Source organism: Ursus arctos, unplaced genomic scaffold, assembly GCF_023065955.2.
Source record: "Ursus arctos isolate Adak ecotype North America unplaced genomic scaffold, UrsArc2.0 scaffold_12, whole genome shotgun sequence".
Taxonomy (NCBI): domain Eukaryota; kingdom Metazoa; phylum Chordata; class Mammalia; order Carnivora; family Ursidae; genus Ursus; species Ursus arctos.
The window spans coordinates 63064728-63091506 of NW_026622786.1; the positions used below are offsets into that span (position 1 = coordinate 63064728).

General features: G+C 44.9%; 1 protein-coding gene across 1 annotated transcript in view; it reads right to left on the reverse strand.

The window, feature by feature from the left end:
- The window catches only part of CPT2 (carnitine palmitoyltransferase 2), a 45808-nt gene that overhangs the window by 18592 nt on the left and 437 nt on the right, over window positions 1–26779 (reverse strand). The window contains exon 2 of the mRNA XM_057310777.1: window positions 19122–19360. Within this exon, the coding sequence (XP_057166760.1) occupies window positions 19122–19162 (41 nt within the window). The 5' untranslated portion in view covers window positions 19163–19360. The remainder of the gene's footprint in view (window positions 1–19121; window positions 19361–26779) is intronic.

The window sequence follows — 26779 nt, forward strand, 5'->3', positions numbered from 1 at the left end:
TAGGGAAAATATGCGCAGGAGCGGGAAACCATGGAGTTCACCGTTCAGCCACCTGTTCCGTGCAGAACGCCCCTTTTGAGCAGGATCTCTTCTGCTTGACAATGCTTTCTCAGCTTGAATACTTCCAACGGCAGGACGCTCTTTCGCTGGTTCTAGGGAGCATTCTGTGCCCTGTGGACCGCATGAGATTGCCTGTCACCACAAATCACCTCCAAGTTTCCTTCCAACTCTGACTCTAAGATTATAGGACTAGGGGCGCCTGCGTGGCTCAGTCGATTGAGGGTCTGCCTTTTGCTCAGGTCATGATCCCTGGGTCCTAGGATGGAGGATGGGCTTCCTCCTCGGCGGGGAACCTGCTTCTCTCTCTCCCTCTGCCCTTCCCCCTGCTCGTGCTTGCTCTCTCGTGCTCTGTGTCACACACTTTCTCTCAAATAAATAAATAAATAAATAAAATATTTTAAAAAAAATTATAGGACTGGAACAGAGATCTGTTTTCCCTCACCCATCACAAAACAAATAACCCCACCACACTCCAATCCCAGCTCTCAGCTTCAGCTGAACTATTAGGTAGATTCTGTTCCCATTTCACAGAAGAAGGAAGTATCAAAAGACATAAAACCACGTTGGCTGGCTTGAGGTACAGAATTCCACCCTGGGAACTTGGACTTTCTTAGCTTCAGCTCTCTCAGACACGGCCCTGTGTGTCTGAGGCAGCTGGGTACATTTGGTCTGTCCCATAGCTGGCTAAGCAGTGGCAGAACCTGGAGCACATCAGAAAGAGCACTGGACTGGAAGTCAGAAGACCTGAGTTTTTGTCTCAGCTCTGTCTTAAATCTAGTTGGTACCCCTGGTTGAGCAGAAAGATCACCAACCAGCTCTGACACTTGCTGGGCAGTGACTACAAATCCTTAAGAACTGAACATAAAACTCAAAAATACTGAGTATCTAATCCTCCTCCAACTGAGGGGAGAACAAAGCAGACCCAAACCTAAATTATCAGTGCCGTTTGCCTACAGTGTATAGGGCCAGAGAGAGACTATCAAATTTTTTCTTAAAAGATCATTCCACCAGGGGTGCCTGGGTGGCTCAGTCAGTTAAACTTCCCACTCTTGGTCTCAGCTCAGGTCTTGATCTCAGGGTTGTGAGTTCAAGCCCATGTTGGGCTCCACACTGGCCATGGAGCCTACAAAAAAATAAAAAATAAAAAAATAAGAAGAAGAAGAAGAAAAAAAGATCATTCCACCAAATCCAGACAGTTTTCAAAGCTTTGAAACCTGAAACAAACATGAGGAGCTATGTAGAGTTAAGGGGATCAGAGGACCCGGAAGAAACAGAGGACCCAAAAGACGAGCAGTAGCTTACTTCTAGAGACAAGAGGGCCAAGGAATAGTGCTCATCCAATATAACAGCTGAAAGAGGGGCTCAAAAGCCTTCCGTGGGTGCATGGCTGACAGGAACAAAGCAAACCCCTCACGCCGGTGGCCAAGGCCTTCTAATTCTGGCCCTCATCTGCTTTTCTAGTTCCCACTATAGGGTCGAAGGCAGGCCACCCGAAGACAGGCCACTCTGATGTGAAGATTATTTTGAGCTGAAAGCAGTCAAGACCCTGTAGGCTCAAGAGAAACTTTTGCCCCTCCTTTAACTCAAAGAAGAATCTAAATTGGGTTTTTTTCCCCCAGAATAAGGGTTATTGGCAGAGATAAATTTTATCTGAGTAATCCACCTGTATTAGAGGACAAACATCTAATTTACCGAACATCTGCTCTTCTTCTTATCGCCCTGTGAATTGCGTTCCTTTCCTCTGAAATCCCAGACTCTATCCCTCTTCTCCTTAGTTCGGGATGATTCCCATATATACCTGATAATTGTTTCATATTATGTAATATGAAACAGATACTTCAGGCATATACCTCATCTTGCCTGTCTGTGGATTATCCATGTCTGTATAGATTCCCCATATGTACACTATTAAATCTGATTTTCCCCTGTTACTCTGTCTCATGTCAATTTGATTCTTAGTCCAACTAGGAGGACACTTGAAGGGGAGAGGAATTCTCGCTCCTCAACACCATCATGTCGCCCCAGGGATCCTGTGCCATAGTAACACTAAACTACTCAGAATTCCCAGACCTTGGCCTTACTTCATGCCCTTTGTTTAGCTGTGCCTACATCTAGGATGTTCTTTCCATGCATCTCTGCCTAGTACACCCCAATATCCTCCAAACCCCACTTCAAAACCCACACCCTCTGTGAAATCTTCCTCGGTCCTCATCCTTCCTCTTTCCCACAAGAACACATCCCTCCCTTCACCGCACATTCATCCTCCTTAATCGTCATGTATGTAAACCCTAACTAGATTATGATTGATTTCATTAATAGTTCATCTCCCACAGTAAACTTTGAGGTCCTCCAAGACAGGGAGCTTGCTTTTATTTCTGCACCCAGGTGTCTAACACAAGGCCTATCATGGATAGCTGCTTTCCTTCTTTTTCTTTGAGATGGCCTTGGTGACCATGAGCTGGAAGACTGGAAATACCGACTTTTGCTATGTAAAGTTCAAGAAAGTTCCTCTACTTAGAGAAAAATCCTGATGAATACATTGTTTGTATTGAAGTAGTCCCAGAGTTCTGATCTGCTTCAAATTAATATGAAACAGCAGAACATGGTGGTCAGGTTAAAATAGTGTTTTTTGTTTTGTTTTGTTTTGTTTTTTAAGAGAAAGAGAGCACGCGTGTGGGGGAAAGAGGGAGAGGGAGAGAGAGAATCTTAAGCAGACTCTGCGTTGAGCACAGAGCCCGACACGGGGCTTGATCCAAGGACTCCGAGATCATGACCTTAGCCAAAACCAAGAGTCAGATGCTTAACCGACTACGCCACCAAGGTGCCCCTTAAAGTAATACTCTTATTCAAAATCAAAGGACAATGAACTTTGAATAGACATCAGAAGATCTCACATTTCAATGAAAAAGAGACCCAGGTGTTTAAAGAAATGACAGGAACCAGTACCTAGAGTTGGCTTGGCAACCCCAAGTTCTTTAGTTCTACTGGCTCTTACCTGGACCAAATATTGCTTAAAATAAGGAAACTCACAGGCCAGTCCTCAAAAATTGATTTAGTGGGATTTGTTGTAACGAACGCCAAACGTTTAAAGAGAAACAGTATGTGAAAAAGTATTTAAATACAAAAAATTGAATCCCAAGTATAAAAAATGTGCTCCCTGCCCCGTTGTGATGGTTAATTTTATGAATCAACTTGACTGGTCTAAGGGATGCGCAGGCAGGGTGTAAAACGAGACTTCTGGTGTGTCTGTGAGGGTGTTTCTGGAAGGGATTAGCATTTGAATCAATAGACTGAGTAAAGAAGATCACCCTCACCATTGCGGGGGTGGGGGGCATCCGCCAATCCACTGAGGGTCTGGTAGAACAAACAGGCGGAGGAAGGGTCAGTTTGTCCTCTGCTTGTACTGGCATCCATCTTCTTCTGCCCAAGAACATCCCAGAATACCCCTGCTTCCCAGGCCTTCAGGTCTGGACTGGAGCTGTTTCACCAGCTTTCCTGGACTTCCAGCTTGGGGACAGACTTCTCAGCCTCCATTATCTTGTGAGCCAATTCCTTGTAACAGATCTCTTTCTGTATATCTACATATATTCTATTGTTTCTGTTTCTCTAGAGAACCCTGACCAATACACTCATTAAAAAACTTTTAAAACTTGGGGCGCCTGGGTGGCACAGCGGTTAAGCATCCGCCTTTGGCTCAGGGCGTGATCCCGGCGTTATGGGATCGAGCTCCACATCAGGCTCCTCCGCTATGAGCCTGCTTCTTCCTCTCCCACTTCCCCTGCTTGTGTTCCCTCTCTCGCTGGCTGTCTCTATCTCTGTCGAATAAATAAATAAAATCTTTAAAAAAAAACTTTTAAAACTCATGTGTGGATACACTAGATATTTGATTAAACCAATGAATGAGGAGTTCATGGTATGTGAAAAAAAAAAAATCTGTCCTTTAAACTTATAACTAACCTGACATTCACTTTTTGAAGCATTGCCCAGACCTGATGTGAAATGTTGGGGTTTGGGAGCAAATGGTCAAGAACGAATTCTTGAGGCATCTTCGGTGCAAAAAGGTGGTTTTATTACAGCATGGGGACAGGACCTGTGGGCAGAAAGAGCTGCACTGCGGTTGTGAGGGGTGACTGATTATATACTTTCAAGTTGGGAGGGGGTGAGGGATAGTGTAAGTCTCTAAGGAATTTGGAAGCAAGGTTTCCAGAACCTTGAGCAGCCAGCTGTTGTTAGGAAAAAGTCATTTACTATCTAGTAAAACACTAGTCATGAGACCCTTCAGATGTGTATCAGTGGGCCATATGCTTGGAGGACGACTGCTAACATACATCTTGGGGTGGAGGGGGGTGTTAGAGATAAAGGAAGTTTCCAAAGGGATTTTTATGGGATCCTGGAGGTCGGGCTAATGTCAAGCTAAGATTGTTTTTTGTCTCGAGCAATGTGTTAACATCGAGGCAGCTAAGCTCCTTGAGGAAGGTCACTCTGCCTGTCTCAAGTACTTGTGAATGGGTCATAAGCCAAAAGGAAGTTTAATTCTTTTTCTTTTGCCTTTGTTCTCCACATCAGTACTACTGGAGGAAAAGAACAGAGGGCCAGAGTCTAAAGACCTGACAGGGTCTCCAGGTAATTTAGAAGGCGCACCTTTTGAGGGATCCAGAGGACTGAATTCAGGCACCTCAGACATGGGTTCTGGTCCTCGGCGCTGGCAGGCCTCCAGTCCCTGGTGATAAGAACGCACTGGAGAAGGGGCTGTGAAGGGGCCTGAGCGCGGCTGAGGCGAGGTGGAAACTGTACCCACAGCTGAGCATACCTCCTGAGGAAGGCTCTGCCCCTCTCTGGACCGTGTGGCAATACATGCCTGACTTCTGTTTCACTCCAATGTACACTCAGCTCTTCCAAATTGAGTTAGGTTAAGCTCACCTCCAGCCTCCTCCCAATGTGGCTGTTTTCCCTTGTAGACTTCTCTGGTAGGAGCCGACTCCTCTGCCCACAGCTCCAAGTCAATCCTGGGCAGGAAGAGGGAAGGTACTTTCAAGGCACAAAAACAATGGCCTTGTCCCACCTCCTAGGTGTGATGGGATTATTATAAAAGACCATTTTCCAATGGAAACCTTTGTCCTCACTGGGTCCTTAGGCCCCAGTTCTTTTGTGCCCCTTTCCCGATTTCAGTGGGCAAGAACTTTAATGGGAGTGTGTGTGAGTGCTCTGGGTTAATAAAAACCTCACAGAATTCAACCACACAGAAACCTTGGTCAGATTTTTTTTTTTAAGATTATATGAGAAAAGAACAAATAATGACAAAAGTAGCTGATGTCAAGAATTTGGCTTTTAAAAAATCACATACAACTTCCAGGTCTATGGGGAAATCAGTGCTTTCTAAGGGTACCGCAGAGGCAATGCAAAGGTGCCCATCAAAGATGATGGGTATCTCCAGACAGGCCAATAAAATGATGGCCTTTAGAACAACCTAGGTTTGAAATAAAAGAAACGGCTGGCCAATATTCACATTCTAACTATTCACAGTTAACAGATATCTGAGAAAGGTTAAAGGGGACAGACCCCTGGATACAGACAGCTGTTAGGATACGTAGGTGCATGACTGACAGGTGGAAAGGAATATGATACAGACAGATAGCAATGCCACATAGAAGGTAAAGGGTGAAGGCACTGGGTAGACAGATAAATGTAGACATAGAGGATCAGAGAATGCATTTTAACAAAATCCCCAGGTGAGTCATAGGTGCCTTAGTGTTTGACACTGGTTTCTCCCATTGGACCAGTACCACCTACCTCATTCTAACAAGGAACATTTGTGAATGACATTTGTACATTTATCACTTTGTAATTCACAAAGCACATTTCAAATAGTAAAAGGAAAAGCAACCGAAAAGCATTGAGTGCGCCCTGTGCTGAGCACTGTATCTATATAACCTCATTAATCCTCAAGGCCACGCTTTGAGACAGGCAAGGTTCCCAGCAGGTGTTCCCAGAACTCGAAGATTTTGGCCAGGGAAATCCATCCAGAATGCGTTCTCAAATCAGACTGATTTGAAGACACCCTACTGAGCCAGAGCAAGCTTGTGACCATGATTAAATTCACATGATTAACGTGTACCTTCCTGAAGGGTCACCATATTGTCTGACACATTCTTTTTGGCCCAGAGATCCCAAGGTTCTTTGCTTCAATTTCAGAGTGCTACTTTAAGTCAGTTCGTTACCATATTTTTGAGGATCTGTTAGATGGGGTGCAACCAAGGCCTCTCTGTGATACACCTAATGTCAGGTTATTGATACACCTAATGTCAGGTTATCAGAATTTCTATCTACCTCATGTGGCTAGAGCAATTTTGAATCGTGATCTATGGGTCACCTACCTTATACTTTATAGGCTCCCTGATAATTTGAAATAGTGTAATACGAGATAAAAATAAAGCCTGACTTTATGTGTACAACTTTAAAATAATGCAACTCACTGGAATTAAAAAAAAAAATCAATCAGGACACGATTTCAAAGCTGGCATAAATTGTAAATGGTGTTTACATTCCTGCCACACGGTGGCGCCACTTAAGCCCGTAAACAGAAAATCTTGCCGGGTCCTGTTGGTATTGTCTAAACCAGGCTGTGGTTTAGTGTCTTCTAGTAATGGTGGTGGCTTTTATGTAGTTTTTGTGCTTTAAAATCTCTTTAAATATCTTATAACGATGTCATCCAGGCGTTCCATAGGGGCAGTACTACTGAGAGAGCCGAATAGCTATTATGATAAAGGAAGCTGTGTATATAACCCCATGATACCCTCTACTGTTCATTAGCAGACACCACGCCATAAAATATTAGCGATAATACTGAGAATATACAAAGCAAAAGTATGTTACAGAGGCTATCGGTTGATGATTTCCTGGAATGCATTTCCCTAAGAAATACACTTCAGCGAAAATGAGCAGTGAGCGACAGCACTTGGATTCCGACCCTGAGTAGAAAGGGTTTGTTTATCACACGTTCTCGGCCACACGCTGGGAGATCCCTAGTGACCAGACTAGGGCTTAGCTGCTGGTTCGTTTAGCGGTTAGGCCCATAGACCAGGGAGAGACAATCGGGGTTCGAATCCTGCTCCCACCACTTCCCAGCTGCATGATTTGCTGCAACTCATTAACTCTCTGCATCTTATCAGAAAACTGGGCACTTAACAGTGCCTGGCTCGCAGTGTTGCTGTGTGAGAGCTCAACTGAACAATCTAGTAGGGGCCTATCGCAGTGCCTGGGACAGGGTAAGTGCTCATTACATGTTAGCCACACTCCTTCTCAGCAGTGCCACTGCCCCAGCTCAGCGCGGTGCCAAATCCCCCAGAGATGGAGAGTTCCCATCAGAGAGAATTCTTTCCTCTTCATCTCTAGTCATATCTGACACGAACCTAACCACGCTCTTCTTGGAAAATCAGCATGTTATTCAGTTCCTTGCCAATCTCATTTTGGAATCCGTGGGAAAACTTTTGAGTTTTCCTGAAATCGTAGGAAAGGCTGTGATAGCCCCATGAATCTAGGCTGGCAAGATGTCGGCAGAGTCTTCAGAGAGCTATTCCTCCCCTTTGCCGTGTACCCCCCTCCTTCTCTGGGCTTCTCTGACCACCTCCTCACACCCCTGGACACAGCACCCCATGAGCCAGGCCCAGAGTTCTCCCCGCCCCTCCACCGAATCTCAGAGAGCTGCCCTCCATTAGAAGCGGCCTTACTCCTCTGGAGGTCTTCTTGCCATTTTTAGGGAACAGGCTATTTTAGGGACAAGTAAAAGGGTAAGAAAGGAAAGAAGGGGATTACAGGGACACTTCTCCCCCTCCTCAGAGTGGCATTGAGGTGGGAAGATTTAACGGGGCCAATTCTGAGGGCAGGGAGTGGAGTCCGCTTCTGATTGGGAGACGCTGACCTGGGACCCACTAACAGAGCTGCAAAGGCCTGGGAGACAGAGAGCAGGAGGGATGCTTGGAGCTCCAGCTCTGCCAGGTTCAGGGCCTTTCTATTTTTTCCCATAGGCCTCAAAGGTTTTAGGTACCAAACTGCATTTTTAAAAAAGTCTCTTCACTTTTTCATTACACACACACACCTGGGTATATAAACAAGAGTGGGGCCTCAAGGAGGATTGTTGGGGTAAAAGACAGGACAAGAGATACAAGCCTTTCAGTGGTCTAGGATTCAGAGGTCCTCACTTGGATAAAGCTCTGGAAAGAGCCCTGGAGACCTGGACAGTTGCCCTTAACTCGGTCACTAATTTGCTGTGTGACCTCGGGAAAGTCACTTTTCCCCCTTAGTTTGGAAAGTGAGGGCGTCTGACAGCAGGATCTCTGCGATCCCAGATGAGGGATCTGGGATCCCTCTCTCCTGATGCTGTTCCACCCCCATACCATGCTCCAGTCCCTGAGACACTCAGTCTTTGTTTCTGCCATAGCTCCTCCCACAGCTTCCGGCACAAAGTTGATACTTGGTACATTACGATGAGTGAATAATAAAAACAGTGCCACTGCTGGCCATGCCCCGTGTGCCCAGCACCGTGCCAGGGACCTTTATGGACACTTGTATAATTCCGACAACACCTCAAGGTGGGATTTCTTTTTAACTTTTGATTGAGGAAGTTGAATCAATTGCCTCTTGGTTAACAGCCCGTTGTTGTCATTGGTCTGTGCGATGCTCTCTTCTGCTTTGATCCCCCACGCCCACCCCTAATCTCCGTTCCTCTTCATCTCCTCTCATAGGCATCTATTCTAACACCTTTGATATGTCTGTAAATATGCATGTATTCTCGTAAAGTATGTTCTCTTGTTTGGTGTGTGCTTGTGTTTTGTGTTTATGTCCATGGTATTGTGATACCTGTGTTCTGCTGCTTACGTTTTTACCCAACACTGTTTTGCAGAGTCGCCCACGCTGCTATATGTGTGTCTAGCCCCCGGCCTCTGGCTGCTGTCAGAACCCCGTGGCTGCGGCCCTCACCGCTTCCTTGTCCGTTCCTCTGCTAGAGAAAATCTTCAGTACCTTTTGCTGTCTGCTACCACAGACACCACCAGTGTGACTGTCCTCCTAGACTTGCCCTTCTGTGTCTCCGGGAAGAGAATTTTCCCAGGGTATCATTCAAGAGCAGCCTTGCCGGGTCATAGGGCACAGGCAAAGCAGAGATTATAGTCTCCAATTGTTTTTTTGTTTTGTTTTGTTTTTTTGGAGAGAGAGAGAGAGAGAGAGAGAGAGAGAGAACACGTGTTCACATGTGACTGGGAGCCGGGGTTGGGAAGGGGCAGGGGGAGAGGGAGAGAGAATCTTCAGCAAGCTCCATGCCCAGCACAGTGCTAGACGCAGGACTCAATCTTATGGCCCTGAGATCAAGACCTCAGCAGAAATCAAGAGTTGGATGCTTAACCGACTGAGCCACCCAAGCGCCCCCCCTGTAGTCCTAATTTTAGAGCTGAGAAACAACGCTTACATTACCCAGTCAGAAACTGGGGATCTAGGATTCATTTCCAGAATTTCTGCCTCCAGATCCTGGTCTGGTTCCAAGGTGCTTCTATAAATAACTGGTCCAAATCAGCTCAACAAGTAGTTTCTCTGTTACGTGGATCTCAGTAATGAACCCAGATAAACTGACGGGGTTGTCTAGACATCTTGGCATTTGCTATTAAGGGCGTACTCGCCGTGGTGGGTACATTGCTCTGAGACTGTGGCTTGAGGAACCCGGGCTTCTTTGAATTACTGACAATCTCTCGCACGTTACAGCAAACACCAGTCAAGAGCATGTCCCTCATGTATCGTCTTACTTCTCATAACAACCCTGTGAGGTAGGAACAGTCATCATTTCCATTTTATAGCAAAGGAAACTGAGGTTCAGCATCATTTAGCTGTAAAGTGGCAGGGCTGAGAAGCAACCCTAGGCCTCTGGACCCACATCCACTGTAATTTCCACCTCCCCCCACCCCCTCAGCCCCGGAGCTGGTAGCCTAGGAAAACAAGCCTGCCCCCCCCAAGTCAGGCATTTGGATGAGATCACGAAAGCTCAGAACCTTGAGCCAGTTGTTTGCAAATCCTGTCTGCAGATGTCTGGCATCCAGCAGCGCCAGCTCCAGCCAGGAGAGACCCCAGCCGGCACACAGAAGGGGGAGGGACATGACGCCTGGGAGAGCGTCTCGCCTGGGTGATTCCAGAGCAGCAGAGGTCCACACTGTTTGGCTGGTGGCAGCAAGGTGCTGTGACCTGAACCAATGAGGGGACAATCTGGCTTCTCTCTCCCGGCCCTCGCCCAGACAATGAGAAATGTCAGTGATGGCAAAAGAAAAACCAGTGACCTCTGCTTTTGAAGGCTTTCCTGACAAATACCTCGAGTTTACTTTATTCCATTCCATTCGACTTGCAAAGCCATGCACTTTAAAAAATGTACTGTGGTTCCGTTTGACAAACATTTACTAACGACCCTGTGCCAGGAAGGGTGCTCGGCACGGAGGTTTTCAATGATAAAGCTCATGAACCGTGAGACACTGAGCAGGGAATGTCACCCTGTGGCATCCACAAGGGCATCCTCATTGGAGATTCGTTAGGTGACTGAAAAACACAGAAGCATAAAAAAGCATGAAGCATACAAGCAGTGGCAAGGAGCTCTGTCAGCTGGCACATCGAGCAAACATGGGGAATGGCAGGGATCAAAGCTGGAAGTTAGCAGTGGCTAGGCCGTCAAGGGCCCTGTGTGCTGGGCAGGGAACTTCTCTGGATGGCTCCAGCTAGGGTGGTAGCAGTGAGAGAGATGAAATGCAGGAAAAAGAAAGGATCAGTCCCTAAATGGATTTGTGGGGGTGAGGGGTTAGTGGAAGCAGTCGGGGATGGCATTCTGCTGCATCCTGCACTGGCTTCCTGCTTTTGAATAATTTACCATATTTGCCAAGAGTCAACAAATATTTATTCAAATGGGGCCTCTGACATTCTGCTGTGGTTGATTGGTTCCCATCTTGACTTCCTGGCATGGACAGTATTTGTATTGGTCAGGGTTCTCCGGAGAAACAGAACCAACAGGATATGTATATACCACATGTATATAAATGTGTGTGTGTGTGTGTGTGTGTGTGTGTGTGTGTGTATGTGTGTCTGTGTGGATGTGAATACAGAGAGGGAGAGAGAGACAGAGATTTATTTTAAGGCATTGGCTTATATGATTATGGAGATGCAAGTCTGAAATCTGCAGGGCAGACCAGCAGGCTGGAGACCCAGGCAAGAGTTATAGTTCAAGTCCAAAGGCCGTCTGCTGGTAGAATTCCTTCTTGCTCAGGGAGATCAGTCTTTGTTCTATTCAGGCCTTCAACTTATTAGATGAAGCTCACTCACATTATGGAGGGCAATCTGCTTTACTCAAAGTCCACCAATTTAAATGTTATTCTCATCCAAAAATATCCTCACAGAAACATCCAGGATAATGTTTGATCAAATATCTGGGCGCCACGGCCTGGACAAGTTGATGCATTAAGTTAACCATCACAGTACTCTAGAAATCAGCCACATTCCTGACACGGACAGACCCTCTGCAGTAGCAATACTCTCTCTCTCAGTTATTTTCACACTCCAACAGGGTCACTTTGGGGAAAATTTCAGGGAACGTCTCCAGCCCTGTATTGCCCACATAGGCCACACCATCCATTGTTCTCTCCTCACCCCAGGGGCCAGGACATATCTGCAAGGAAGCAATTTCTGTTGTCCTATCTTCAAGTTCACTTATCCTTTCTTCTGCCTGCTCAAATCTGTCTTTGCATCCCTCTAGTGAATTTTTCATTTCAGTTACTGCTTTTTTCAGCTCCAGACTTTCTTTTTTGCTTGATTTTTAAGTTTTCTCTCATCTTACTGGCATTTTTATTTCATACATTATTTTCTTCACTTTCTCCACATCTTCCTTTAGTTCTTTGAGCATCTTTAAGACAGGTGTTTTAAAGTCTTCATCCAGTATATCTGCCATTATGTCTTTTTCAGGGACACTTTCTGATGATTTATTTTTTTTCCCCTTTGAATGGGCCATACTTTCCTGTTTCTTTGTATGTCTTGTGATTTTTTTGTTGTTGAAAACTGGACATTTGACTCTAATAATCTGGTAACTCTGGAAATCAGATTCTCCTCCTTCCCCAGGGTTTGCTAGATTTTGTTATTATTTTTATTTACTGGTTTTGTTGTTTTGATTGTTGTAGACTGTCTTTGTGCTGAGGATCAGCCTGAGGTATAAACTTAACATCCTCTCAGGTCTTTTCTGGGCACATGCTTTCATTTTCTTTTTCTTTTTTTTTTTTAAAAAGATTTTATTTATTTATTCGACAGAGATAGAGACAGCCAGCGAGAGAGGGAACACAAGCAGGGGGAGTGGGAGAGGAAGAAGCAGGCTCACAGCGGAGGAGCCTGATGTGGGGCTCGATCCCATAACGCCAGGATCACGCCCTGAGCCGAAGGCAGACACTTAACCGCTCTGACACCCAGGCACCCCCATGCTTTCATTTTCTAATTTCCCTTGGAAAAAAAAGGTGTTGTTTTTTTTTAAACGTCCTAGCCATTAATGTCTGTCTCCCAAAAAGGAAGAAAAAACAAAGGGTGGTGAGCACCAGCCAGTAAAATTCCCAGCAAGTCACTTCAGCTGGAGGGGGAGGGGCTTGCAACAATGGCAGGAGGGGTGACAGCCATGGCAGCCGCCTCTCTGCACCTTCTGTGATCAGAAGCAGCAGGCAGTGTCAGAGCACAGATATCTGGAGGACAGGATTCTTTTTGCCTGCTCTGGCTCTTGCAAGTTGTGTGCAGTCTGCTTCAGGAACACATGCACAGCTGCCTGCCATGTGGCTGGGGATGGGGGGTGGGGAGCTGCTACTGTGCTAAGAGCTAAAATTGATCAAAATTCACTGTAATTTATTGTCCAAGTCTTCCCCTGGAATTTACAAGCCTTAAACAGACTCCAGAGTTCCAAGATAGTTACATCAGACAGATTCTTCCAGTGCAATTGTTGTCTAGGTGGGGAGACAGATTCCTGGTTATTCCTACTTCTCCATCTTCCCAGAACCCCCTCTTGTGTTTAGTCTTAGACGATTGTTTGGCTCATTAGATGGACTGAAAGAAGAGGGTGTTCCAGGTGGTGGGAATAGCATGTGCAAACACTGCGACAAAAACAGGTATGAGTCTGCTGGGGAAATAAAGAGAATTTTAGTACGCACCTGGGACAATGGGAAGAGGGGGAAGGAGAGGGAAAGTAAAGAGAGAAGGAGACAAGAACAGTCTTTTGTGGCAAATAAATTCTCATGGCAGAATTCCTGCTGATGTGAAATTCAAAATTGTATTCAAAACATAGAATATACAGTGATCAACCAAAAGCCCTGCATTTGAAGTGTTAAGTAAATTTCATTTGTTCAGCTTTTCTAAACACAGCTATAAACAGAGCTAAACAGAGCTTGAAAAGATGTTTGGATTTTTTTTTTTAAAGGGCAGAGTCAAAAAACTTTTTGCTGTTTTCAAGAAAATTGTCTTCTCTGTGCTTTGGAAGTGGTGCCTACCACCTTGCATAGTAGCAGAAGTGGAGGGTCCTGTGGTCCCAGCATCTCATGGGCACAACAGCCTCTCGGGAGCCTCTACCTTCCTTCCCTCTGCTGCCTCCACACTTTCTCCTCAGTAACAGCCCCATAGCCCAACAGCCTGTTTACCCAACATCTAAACAACCAAGGAACCCCATGGGGGAGGCAGGGGATGGTGGGTAATGAGAGTGGTTTGTGTTCCAGTTTATGGGCAATACATAATAAGAACACGGGCTCCAGTTGGGCATTTAGTTCAACAATAGCCCAAGGTGGGTGTAGCCCCACAGCCAGCACCATCCAACTTCTGCCCATTCTGTGTGGCACTTGAGACTTTTCACAGCACTGTTTGTAAAACAATAGCATGTCATCTGCATCTTTAAGAAGTATTAAGGTCTGTTCAGTGAGCAACATATTTAAGGGCATTTAGGCTCTCTGATTGAGTCAACCAGAAAGTTCTATTAACTAGAAAAATTCCATTTTTCAAAGAATTCAGAATAACCAAGAGTTCATTGGGATCTCCCTAAAATAAGTCTTCTGGATTTACTCCCCTAAACTTAATCTAAGATCTTGGAGTTGCAGCAATACATTTCATCTTAACTTAGAGGGCTATTCATTCACTTGACAATAATTTATTTGGCATCTACTTGGTGCCAGGCACTCTACTGGTTGTAGTGGTTCAACTTCATAGGCAATGCTCATAACCAAGAAGTAGGAGCCTATGTGCACTCAGTTGAGCAGAATGGAGAGACTGCCCAATGGAAATAAAGACCCAAATGAGAACAAACGGGGGCTATAGATTTAGAGCTCGCTGTAACAAAGAAGTCAGCCCCCATCACTTGCATTTGGCAGAGACTCAAAGGCAGGCACTGGAGCCAGAGAGCTTTATAGTTTTTAAAAAAAGAGGGAAAAGAAAAAAGGAGGGCTTCAGGGGTGCTTTGCTGGAGGCTGTTGGCAAAGGGAAGCTGGAAACAGCTGACTGGAAGCAGGGTGTCTGTATGTGATTGGCTCGGGATATCTTCGGCTTTCTCTGGCTCGTCCTGAGTTGGAAGTGGGGGCAAAGAATAGGAAAGTTGATGGTCATTGACCAAGTCTGACTATTCAGGGCTGATTACTGTAGAGGTTTGTGGTTTTTCTTCCCAAGCTGGTTGCTGCAGAGGTTGTGGGTCAGAGTTCCATTGTCATTATGGTCTGGCCGTTGTCTATTTATATATTCAGTCTCTCAGGACACACACACCCCTGAGTTTCATATTCAGACTATTTGAGACATTCATCAAACAGGACACAAGCCAGAGGCAAAACTGGGTTAAGAAGCAAGGAGTGGAGTCGAGCACAGTGGTGGTCAGACAGCAGACATTGGAGTCTACGGTTCTATCAGTGAGGCTGGGAGAAAAGTCTGGGACGTCAGACTTCTGTTATGGCTCATCCTCAATTCCTTTCTATTCATTCTGTTCACTCAATAAACATTTCTATTTGTTATTTCTGTGTGAAAAGTTGTCTTCCGTCTCCTCCACGATGCTTTCCTCAATAACTACCACCTGTTCTGATGTGTCAGCTGGCCTCCCTTCCCCAAGTTTAGGAATCTCCTTCCTCCAGTTTCTGAATTCTTTTAAATGGGTTGAATGATGTCCTCCCCTGCCACACACACCAAAAGGCGGGGGGGCGGGGGGGAGATATGTCTACATCCTAATCCCTGGAATCTGTAACTGTGACCTTATTTGGTAAAAGGGTCTTTGCAAATGTAATTAAGTATCTTAGGATAGGATCATTCTCAATTATCTGGGCAGGCCCTAAGTCCAATGACGAGTGTCCTCATAAGCGTGAGTCAGAGGGAGACCACACAGACACAGAGGAGAAAGCAATGTGAAGATGGAGACAGAGATAGGACGGATATGGCCACAGACTAAGGAGCGCCAAAGATTGGCCAGTAGTCACTGGAAGCTGGGAGAGGGGCATGGCCTGGATTCTCTGGCAGAGCCTCTAGAGAGAGTGTGGCCCTGCTGGCACCCAGATTTAGGACTTCTGGTCTCCAGAACTGTGAACAGCTAGATTTCTATTGTTTTAAGCCACTGAGTTCTGTGATTTATTACAACAGGCACAGGAAACAAATACAGTCATCCATAGGAAGGAGTAACTTTAGTTCAGGTCAGATAATTGTAGGATATTGAATACTATGTTTATATAAACACTGTCAAAATCACCTAAAATTTTTTTCAGAAGAGACAAAAAAAATACCCATGATCCTCACCAGGCATATTGATAATTTCTATTTCTTCATATTCTCTTGCATCGTTACACTAATAAGTATCGTAAACCTAGTGTTTGCTGTGCTTCCCTTTCATTCAACTATACAGTGGCGACGTTGTCCCACGTGGCTTCATCGTCTCCACCATGATAGTCGTGGTTGTGGTTCTAGAGCGGAATGGCAAGCTTTGATTATTTAATCACCCCTCTACTGTTAGGTGTCTAGGCTATTTTCATACTTTCTGTTACAGAGAATGTTACAATGAAAAAATCATAAGAATAATAACCACCATTTGTGCTGCACCCAGGATGCCTCATGCTCAGACACTTCACTTTATAAGGTTTTAGTTAAGCCTCTCAATAAAGAATTATTTGAAGTAAAAACAAAACAAAACAAAAAAACCCCACCCTCTTTTAGGGGGAGATGGGTTTTACAGATGAAGAGACTGGGGCTCTGAGAGGTCAATCCACATGCCCCCAAATCCCATAGAGCTAAGAAGTGGGAGAGCCTGGACTGCGATTTGATCTTTCTGACTCCGAAACCCACACTTTGTCATTAAGCCATACTGCCTCCCAAAAGGTAGTACAGATAAAAATTTCAATTTGCATCGTATCTTCAAACTACATTTCCAGGAGTGAGATGACAAAGTCAGGAGTTCAACACCTGTCATGTTCTGAAAACATATGTCATAACCACCTGGGCTGGGTAATTTCTATCATGCCACCCCAGCTGCATCTGCTCAGCATCCTTCTCTGGTCTGCTCTGTGATCCAGGAGGCTGAACCCTAAAAACTCATTACCCAAGTGCCTTGTCCTCTGGCTTCAGCTTGAGTGGGAGGAGACAGCGGTTGGGTATTTCTTGCTCGGCCTGCAGTTTGGACCCTCGCCCTCTAACCAACCACTGCTGGCTTCACTCCTCTCTGGCTTCAGCAATGACAGCTTCCTGCCTTTCCTGCTTTGGGCCCAGGTAGGGGTGGGCCCGGTTCTCCTGATGCTGGTCCCAGAGTGCTTCACCATCTCAGGCTGGCTCCCCTAACTCTGCCCACTCTTCCTTAAGCACCCTCATCCTCTCCCTTGAGTTAACCTTCTGAGTACACCCCTTTTCCTGCAGAATGGTTGTACTGTTCACAAGTTTCTTGACCATGAATGACCCCATCGAAGCCTGAGATCTAGAAGTACAAGAAAAAGTTGCCGGACAGGTGTGGAATCTCTTTGGATGACTCTTCCTGTCCCATCCCCCAGCCATGACTTCTGCATGAGGAGTGTGGGCTCAGCTACCCTGTCCTCTTTCCCCAGGTAGACATCTCTTCTAGATAGAGCCACCTTCCAGGAATTTGGGATTGGGACCCAGAGACTGCTATTCCTCATGATGGTGCTGAAGCAGAAAGGTCAAGCAAGTATTGCTGGATCTGGGACCATGGTCTGTACATGGTCTGGTCTGGGCAGAAAGAGAGAGAGAAGACTGAGGGGATGCAGTGAGAGGAGCAGGTATGAGACAGGAGATCACTCTAGAAGGGATGGAGAAGGAATCTGAACTCTTGAAGTTTCAGTTCCTGGTTCTAGACTCTTGTGAAGCCCAAGTGGCCTTGTCTTCAGGCCCTCTGATCTCCATTTCCCTTCTCATAAATCGCCCCCCTTTGGTTTAAGCTAGTTTGAGCATATCTCTGTTGAACCAAATTTTCCCTGGCAAAGAACCATTTTCCACATGACACAGAGGTTCAACCTGACCTCCTGGGGAGAGCTCCACCTAAGGACCCAATGACAGGTAAGCAGGTGTGAGGTCTTCTCGGCATCTATTACAGGACCCCTATGGTGCTCACACCCAGGAGGCAGGGATGCCTGGACATCATGGCACTCCCCGGTCTGGAGGGGTGGAGGCCTGTGCAGCCGCCTGACCGGGCTTAGGCTACTGTCTGGAGGTGGAGGGGAGGGAGGCTGCTTGTAACAAGGGCCCAGCAGTGTGTACCGAAGGCCTAAACACTGAGCATACTTTTATCTGAAGATCATAATCAGGTGTTATTCACAAGGGTACGTCCTTCCAGCATTATATATAATAGCAAAAAATTAGAAATAAACCAAATTTCCAACTATCAAGGATTAGTCAACTAAATTGTGGGACACCTGTTTGACATATTATAAAGCAGCCACTAAAAAAGCCTTGGGGAAATTTGGTTATTCATAGGAAAAGATGTTCATAATATATCAAGAAGCAATATCTATAATAGTTAAATTGCAGAAGCAACCCAACTGTCCACCGACAGATGAACAGATAAGCAAAACGTGGTATATACATACCATGGAATGTTATTCAAAAAAAGAAGGAAATTCTGCAATATGGATGAAGCTTGAAGACATGATACGAAGTGAAATGAACCGGTCACAAAAAAGACAAATACTGTATGATTCCACTCACCTGAGGTTCCTCGGGTACTCAGATTCAGAGAGACAGAAAGTAGCATGGTGGCCGCTGGGGGCTGGCAGAGGGGGGTGGGGTGTCCCTGCTTATGGGTAGAGTGTTCCAGTTTCACAAGATGAAAAGAGCTCTGGAGATGAATGGTAATGGTGGTTGCACGACAAAACAAATGTACTTAGTACCACTGAACTGTACACTTAAAAATTATCACCATGGAAATTTGTATGTTGTGTTTCACTACAATAAAAATTTTAGAAAAAAAAAAGCAGTAAGTATGTGAGCCAGCAATTGCACTTCTGGATATATACTCAAAAGAACTGAAAGCAGGGGCACTTGGGTGGCTCAGTCAGTTGAGCATCCAACTCTTGATTTTGGCTCAGGTCATGATCAGGTCATGAGATCAAGCCCCACGTTGGGCTCTACGCTCGGCTTAAGATTCTCTCTCTCCCTCTCCCTTTGCCCCTCTCCCCACCCCGCTTGCACGACCTCTTGCTCACTCTCTCTCCCTCTCTCTCAAAAAAAAAAAAAAAAGGATTGAAAGCAGACACTCAAACAGATACCTGCACACCCTTGTTCACAGCAGCATTATTCGCAAGAGTCAAAAGGTAGAAGCCACCCAAATGTCCGTGGATAGATGAATGGATAAACAAAATGTAGCATATACAAGCAATGGGAGATTAAGCAGCCTTTTTCTACCCTTTTGCTCATATGAGATTTTGTCTCTCCCTTCTTCACCTTTACCAGAGGATAACATCTGTTTATCAACAAAACTAAGTCCAGCTGAAACCTCCTTCCGGAAGCCTTCCTTGACTCCCCCCCCCCACACACACAAGACTGTGTTTGGAGATCCTCCTTACCTCCATAGTCTCCCAAGTCCCTTCTGTGTGGTACATGTCATGCAGACGTAAGCAACTTGAGGCAGTGGCAGGTCTCATCACGCCCAGCTGGGATAGGAGCTTGGGTTAGCTGAGCTGAAAGAACCCATCTCCTACTGGAGATGGAGCTGGTTTCTTGATGGAGATCACCCAGTGCTTGCAGCTAGGTGTGCAGCTTAATTTCCACCTCATTTGGAAAATGATGACAAATTTCTGTTTTCCTAAAAAAGGGAGATGAATCATAAATCGAGGGGTTTTTTCATCTTGCTTCTTTCTTTCATGGTATCATGGTGAAAGCAGAAACGTTCTGATGGAGGCTATGCTTCCGCAGGGAAATTGAGTTCTTGGTGGTAGAAGATACATGACCTGGGATTCAGATCTGTGGGGGGAGCATTGGGAGGGATAAATCCTAAAAGAATGACTTCATTTCTCTGTGACTTAAGTTCCTCATTACATTGCAGTGATAATCTCTGACCAGACTACTTTGCAGGATTATTGTGGGAGGAAATGAAATAATGGATAATGAAAAGATGGAAGAAAGGGAGGGAGGGAAAAGGGTAGACAGATGGAAAGAGATAGGGAAGGAGGGAGGGAGGGAAGTGATGGGTGATGCTGGAGAAGAGAGGGGGAGGAGAAAGGGATACACACAGTGCTAGGCGACCAGCTTTTTAGGGAGCCAACTCCAGGGCACAGCAATATCAGAAAAAAACAAAAGCCTTTTTTTTTTTTCCTACGGTCCTTGCCGAGACTCTCCAGAAGCCCTCGTAGGGGAAACAGGTAGAAATTAGTTGGATCCAACATGTTAAACTTCACTGTCTCTGTGGATCCCAGTGAGCCTATCCTAGCAACAGGGGGATATCATAGCAGGAAATTCTTTCAAATGCATTTTGTCCTGGATTTTCATCATAAAACTTGTCCAGTCTCTGGAAAAACTGTCTCAAGTGCCCAGTTTCACCACTGAAAATATAAACTCAATAAGATAATTAGCATTCTAAACTGACTTGATTCCATTATTTAAGATTTTATCTATTTATTTGAGAGAGAGAGAGATCACAAGCAGGGGGAAGGGTAGAGGGAGAAGCAGACTCCCTGCTGAGCAGGGAGCCCAATGTGAGACTCGATCCCAGGACCCTGAGATCATGACCTGAGCTGAAGGCAGACACTTAACCAACTGAGCCACCCAGGTGCCCCAGCTTGATTGCATTTTTAGCCTTTATTGAAAATTAATCATTTTGAAGGGGAAACGTAACTTTCTTGGCAAGTGACATGTCTGCATATGTCCTGTATTTTAACTTTATTTGTCAATGTTTTTCACCTGGACTTGAGCTACTCAAGAGCAGGGAACCCATCATATGCCCACATAGTAGGTCCTCATCTCTGTGCTAATTAATTAAACAGTTAACAGACACCAGGGGTACTGAAAGCAGATAATAGTTAATGAATACCTCTTTCGCTATATTCTTCCAGTATTTCTTATACTTCTGCTACATGCCAGGCATTGCTCTAGGTGATGGGGGTATAGCAGGGCACAAATATTACAAAATGTAACCCCACCTGCCCCCCTCAACATACCAAAAAACCCTTAGAAAATCTTACCAGAAGCAAATCCATATATTTGCCTATTTGAAGAAAAAAAAGAAAGAAAGGGAGGAAGCAAAGAAAGACTGCACTGCCTTACAGTGCATATTAGGACACAGAAAACAGGTTCATCTTGAGCTTTCTAGCTGTGTGACCTTGGAAAAGTCACTTGACCGCTCAGCCTCAATTGCCTCATCTGTAAAACAGGGATAACGGAAATATCTAATAAAATTGTTGTGAGGATTAAATTAATTTAGACATGTAATGTACTTAGAATAATCCCTGGCACGTGTTGAATACACAATAAATGCTGGCTATTTATTGCTGTTGCTGGTTTAACAACCCTGAGTATGTCGCATCACAGATCCGCTTCAGCTTCCCCTGTAAGCTGGGGGATAAGAGGAACAACTCCGCCAAGGGTAAAGTTCAAGTGAGAGAAGAAAGTGGAAGCACTTTATAAACTAGGGACTCAAAGCCTCTAGGGGCTAGCTGTTCAGGGCGAGGAGGGGTGACGGGGTGGAAGGTGGTAGAAAGTCACGGGGACCGTGAGCGGAGCGCAGCGCCAACACCGAGCTCCAGCGATTGTGGTCATGCAGATGTTTCCAATGAAGCCACAAATCCAGATTTTTATGTAAGGTCTCCAGTTTCTAAATGTTGGCAATTAAATCAGATTTTTGTTAAACACTTTGAGAGCCAATCAAAACAAGGGTGCAGGCTGCCAATCTGTGACTTGTTATAAACTTTTACAACTATTACTTAATAAACCAAGGTAGGGGGGAGAACTCTGAAAACAGCTGATGTAATAAACCAGCTGAAAAGCCAAGAAATAACTAACATTAATTGGGTGCCACGTGTCATGCACATTATAGCAGTTGATTCTCTCAGCAATCCCAAGAGCTAGGCATAAGCATCCCCATTCTACAGTCGGGGAAACTGAGGGCCAGAGATGCCTACGGTCACAGACCTGGTGGAGTGGCCCGTGGGGTCGGATGTCACGTCTCTGTGACTCCTGAAACCAACCTCTTTTCACTCTGACAGGGTGGCAAGATGAGCAGCTTGGTCTCACCTGAGCCCACAGGCCCCCCTGACTTCACTGCAGAACTAAAATGCCAAAGGGAAACCTACATGAAGACCATTAAAGTTAACCATGATTGGACATTGGGCGCCTGAACTGGCCCTCACCTAGAAGAGGGTCTTGGGCATTAGGGTACCCTTTCAGTGAGGCATCCGGATCTGGATCCAGTACATAATAAGAAAACTAAGCAGATACTTCATTCATCCAGCAACTATTTCTTGAGCACCTACTGTGCGCCAGATATAATATTAGCGTTGGAAATACAGCGAGCAGTGGAAAGGCTACACCCTGACCCTAGTCTAGTGGGGGGAGAAAGAAAAATGAGTAAACACAGTAACATCATTTTAGGTATAATAATTATCAGAAAGAAAAATAAAACAGGGTAAGAGGGTAGAGAGTGATTGAGGAGCAGGTTATTTTATTGAACACATTTTTTTAATTAAGATTTTTTTGAGTAGTTTTAAAAATTTTTTTAAAAATCAAAATGATAAAAGATATACGTGGAGGGGCGGCTGGGTGGCTCAGTTGGTTAACTGTCCAGGTCTTGATTTTGGTTCAGGTCTTGATCTCGGGGTGGCGGGATGGAGCCCCGAGTGGGGCTCTGAGTTCAGTGCAGAGTCCGCTGGAGATTCTCTGCCTCTGCCCCTTCCCCCCCACCTGCTCACGCACGCGCTCTAAATAAATAAATAAATAAAATATTTTTTAAAAAGAGATATACCTGGAGAAGCCTTCCTCCAACCTCTGTTTGTCCCATTTTCTGGCCCAATGGGTCTCAAAATCCAACCTTCTGGTTGGCAACCCAGGAACTTGTTAGAAGTAGTTTTGGGCTCCATCCCAGACCTACTGAATCAGAAGCACCAGGAGTGGGAGCCAGTAGTCTGGGTTTAACGAGACCTCCAGGTGATCCTGGTCCAGGCTAAAGTTCAGGAACTGCTGCTCTCATCTAATTAATAAACGTTTCTCTTTATTTCTCATGTACCCTTCCAGCGCCTCTTTTGTAAATACTCGTAACACAAATATTCATTTTTGGTTTCCCCCTTCTTATACAATGACCCTTCTGCACCTTAGTTTTATTACTTAATATATTTTAGAAATCTTTCTGTTCAACACAAAGCTCATTGTTTTCTCGACGTCCTTGTCGCTCCATTGCGCAGACACACCATAGAATATTTAACCGGCTCCCACCTAACGATGGCCCGCCATTGCCGTCTCGCTCTCGCTCTCAACCTTGTGCACGTGCCATTTCACACTGATTCAAGACAGAGCATGGACTCCTAGAGGCCAGATGTAGGAGCGAAGGGTAGCTGAATTTGGAAATTTCATGGCTGGTGTGTGCTCTCACAGAGGTTTTTGCTGTCCCAGCCACAGTGGGTGAGAACCTCTTGTTTCACCACAAATTTACCAACAAAATGTGCCGGATTTTTGCCAATCTGTCGGGTAAAACATTGTAGCCTGGTATTGTTTTAATCTGTATTTCTCCTACTTGGAAGGAAGTTGATCATCTTTGCATATGCTTAAAGGTCATCTGTGGACTACCCATTCTTATTTTTTGCCCATTTTTTTTTTATTAGATCAATGGTCTTTTCTCCTTTCTAGAAGTTTTGTATATATTAGGGGGATTCGTCCTTTCTGATATGAACTGCAAATAATTTTTCCCAGTTTGTCACTTGCCTTTTGACTTCATGGAGTTTTTTTGCTTGTTTGTTTTACTTACGTTTCTAATTTTTAAAATTAAACCAAACGTTTAGTTTTTGAAAACCCGAATTTTGTAACTCATCCAAAATCAATTACAAGAATCACTAGGGCCTGTCAGAAGCAAGTGACCAAGTCCTGACAAAGACAACTGAGACCCAAAAACGGTTGGTCTTCTGTCTACAATATTTGTATACAAACATTTATGTAGTATATACTATGTGTCAGGAACAAATAAAATGGTTTATTGTTTGAGTTGTATATTTTTTTCCTACAATATTTCATTACAAATATTTGCCGCTGTATATAATTACGTCCAATGGATGAAATATTTTTCCATGGATGGGGCCAAGAATACAACATACAGTGCAGGGTATAATTTTTTTTAATCCCCTAAGGAACAAATTATTGTTAAGAACCAAGAACTGATTTACAACTGAAATTCTGGAATGCAGCCCATTTGCAGGTTCCAAATAAGTGGTTTGGTACATTTTATGTCTGCCACTCAATGCTCAACTCTGTGAAGGCAGAGACCAGGTCCCCCAGAGTGCTTACTGAATACTTCGGAGAACAACTTACTAACTGACTGGTTATGGAGAAGATGGCCTGGGTGCATCAGGCCTGTAAGTGCCCACACCTGTGCACAAGCTGTTCTCATGGTCTGGGCTCCTTCCCTGTCCCTATTCTCCAAAGCCTGGGCCTTGGGAAGCAGGGCCCTTGTCACTTCTGGGTCACAGCCTCCCTGCACTGTTGGGCCCAGGAGGGAGCATTTCCTGCAGATGAGAAGTAGACGATTGGCCAGAGCCTGAGAACCAGTCTTGGAGTGCAGTTCATCGCCATCTGGGCCGGCCCAGCTACGAGGCCCCCTATAACCACAAAAGCCCCTGTGGATTCAAGATAACCCTTCTCTCTCTCTGAAAATTCTTGTAGGAGACAGAGGCAGAAAAGAGAAAATAAACTAATATTTCCATTTTACGTATTTGGACCTTAAAACCGTCCCGTTGAGGTCGGGGTATCATGAATCCCCCCACTGGTAGCCTGAGGAAACAGACTCAGGAAGGAAAGGGGCTTGTTTATGGTCACAGAATTAATAGAGACCTAGTCTAGAATAATAACAACGTCAGTAACAGCCGTCAGTTATTGAAAGCTTGCCACGGCCCGAAACGGCCAAGCTGTTCTAGGCATGTGCATGATGGATGCGGTCCGGTGAAGTCCGTGTGGCCATGGCAGGAAGCGGAAACGGGGCTTGAAAGAAAGACATGTGTCATGCTCACATATCCCAGAGGGGGCCACTGCATGCCACGGGGGAGGGCCACAGGGGAAAGCACCAGTGTTGGTCAGGGGACAGAAAAGAGTGAGGGACAGTCTAGGCCAGAGTCTTTGCTGGAGTTTCTTCAGGAAAGATAAGGCAGGGCAGGGTAAACAGTTTGAGTCATTCTGGCAAGTTTTGGGCTCTAGGGGCAGTCCCTAGTTGCTCTGATACCCCGCCCTGGGATGACTTAGGGGCCTGGTGTGTGAGGGTTCGGTAAGGAGGTGGGGATAGAGACTCAGGACTCACTGGTTTGCGTATAAAAGGCAAGCTCGTGGGTAGGTTGATGTTTTTAGGAATTAGCTAGCTCTGGGATGGGCAGCCTCTTCCTGGGTCTGTAATGCCCCCAAATGCCAGAGCATCACGAATATAAGAAACTGTGTTAATGTAGTTAACCCTGTGATGAACAGATGCCAAACAAATACAGCATCTAAGAAAACATGGAACATGGCACTTTTTGTGGGCAACGCTATCGAACGCTCATAACTGTCCTCTGAACAAGGAGCTGTCATTAACCCCACGAGTTTCTGATGAGGGAACCAAGCTCCTGAGAAGTTAAGTGACTTGTCCAGTGTCAGCCGGCTGGTAAGGTGGTGGAGAAGGATTTACACATAGGTTCCTATCAGACCGGCCCATGGTGCCACCCTGATGTCCCCCTGTACCGAGTGCCAGGGCTCAGAAGGGAGTGAGAGGAAAGGTGGCCACACCTCCATCCCCTCCCCTGGCTGCCCTTCTGGCTGCTCCATGTGGATCGAAAAATAGACTTTAAGGCAAAAAATACTGACAGAGAGAAGAGGGTAACTACCTTATGATAAAATGATCAGGTCACAAGTTAATGAAAGTTAATAACACAGCCTTAAATACATAAATTACAAATTGAAAGGACAAGAAGAAAAAGACAAATCTCCTATCATGTCAGATTTTAACATGACTCAGTTGGTAATTCCTAGATCAAACAGATGCAAAAAATAAGTACAGATATAGAAGATTTGAACTAATGTTTTCTCTTTTTAAAAATATTTTATTTATTTGAGAGAGAGAGACAGAGAAAGAGAGAGCGCGGAGAAGGAGAGGGAAAAGCAGACTCCCCGCTGAGCAGGAAGCCCTACGAGGCACTGGATCCCGGGACCCTGAGACTATGACCTGAGCCAAAGGCAGCCACTTAACCGACAGCACCACCCTGGTGCCCCAGAACTAATATATTCTCAAGTCCGATTGAATGGATATACATAGAACAGCGCCCCATCATCTGCAGAACGTGCATTCTGTCCAAGCACATGTGGAATATTTATGAACATCAAACATTTACTGGGTCATAAAGCGCATCTCTACAAACCTCAAAGGATTACTGTCATAAGTCTTTATTCTCCATTCACAAAAAGGTTATTAAAAATCAGTAAGTTTTTTCAACAAATGCTGCTGGAACAATTGGGTATCTACATGCAAAAAGATGAATTTAGACCCTTAACTCACACCACACACAAAAATTAATTCAAAATGGATCAGACCAAAATTTAAGGCTAAAACGATATAGCTTTTAGAAGAAAACATAGGGGAAAATCTTCCTGACCTCGGGTTAGGCAAAGAGTTACTAGATACGACACTAAAAGCATAATTCGTAAAAGAAAAAATTGATGCCAATATAATAAACTTTTGTACTTTAAAACACTAGTAAGAAAATAAAAAGATAAGCCACAGACTGGGAGAAAATATTTGCAAATCCTAATTCTAATAAAGGTCTTATATCCAGAATATATAGAACTTCTACAACTCAAGAAGAAGACAACCCCATTTTTTAAATAGGCAAAGATCTGAATAGACATTTGACCAAAGAAAATATATAAATAGCTCATAAGTATAGTAAGAGGTGCTCAGCATCATTAGCCATTAGGAAAATGCAAATTAAAACCACAAGGAGATGCCACTTTGTACCCACCAGGATGGCTATAATATAAAAGACAGTAATAACTGTGGGAGTGGATGTGA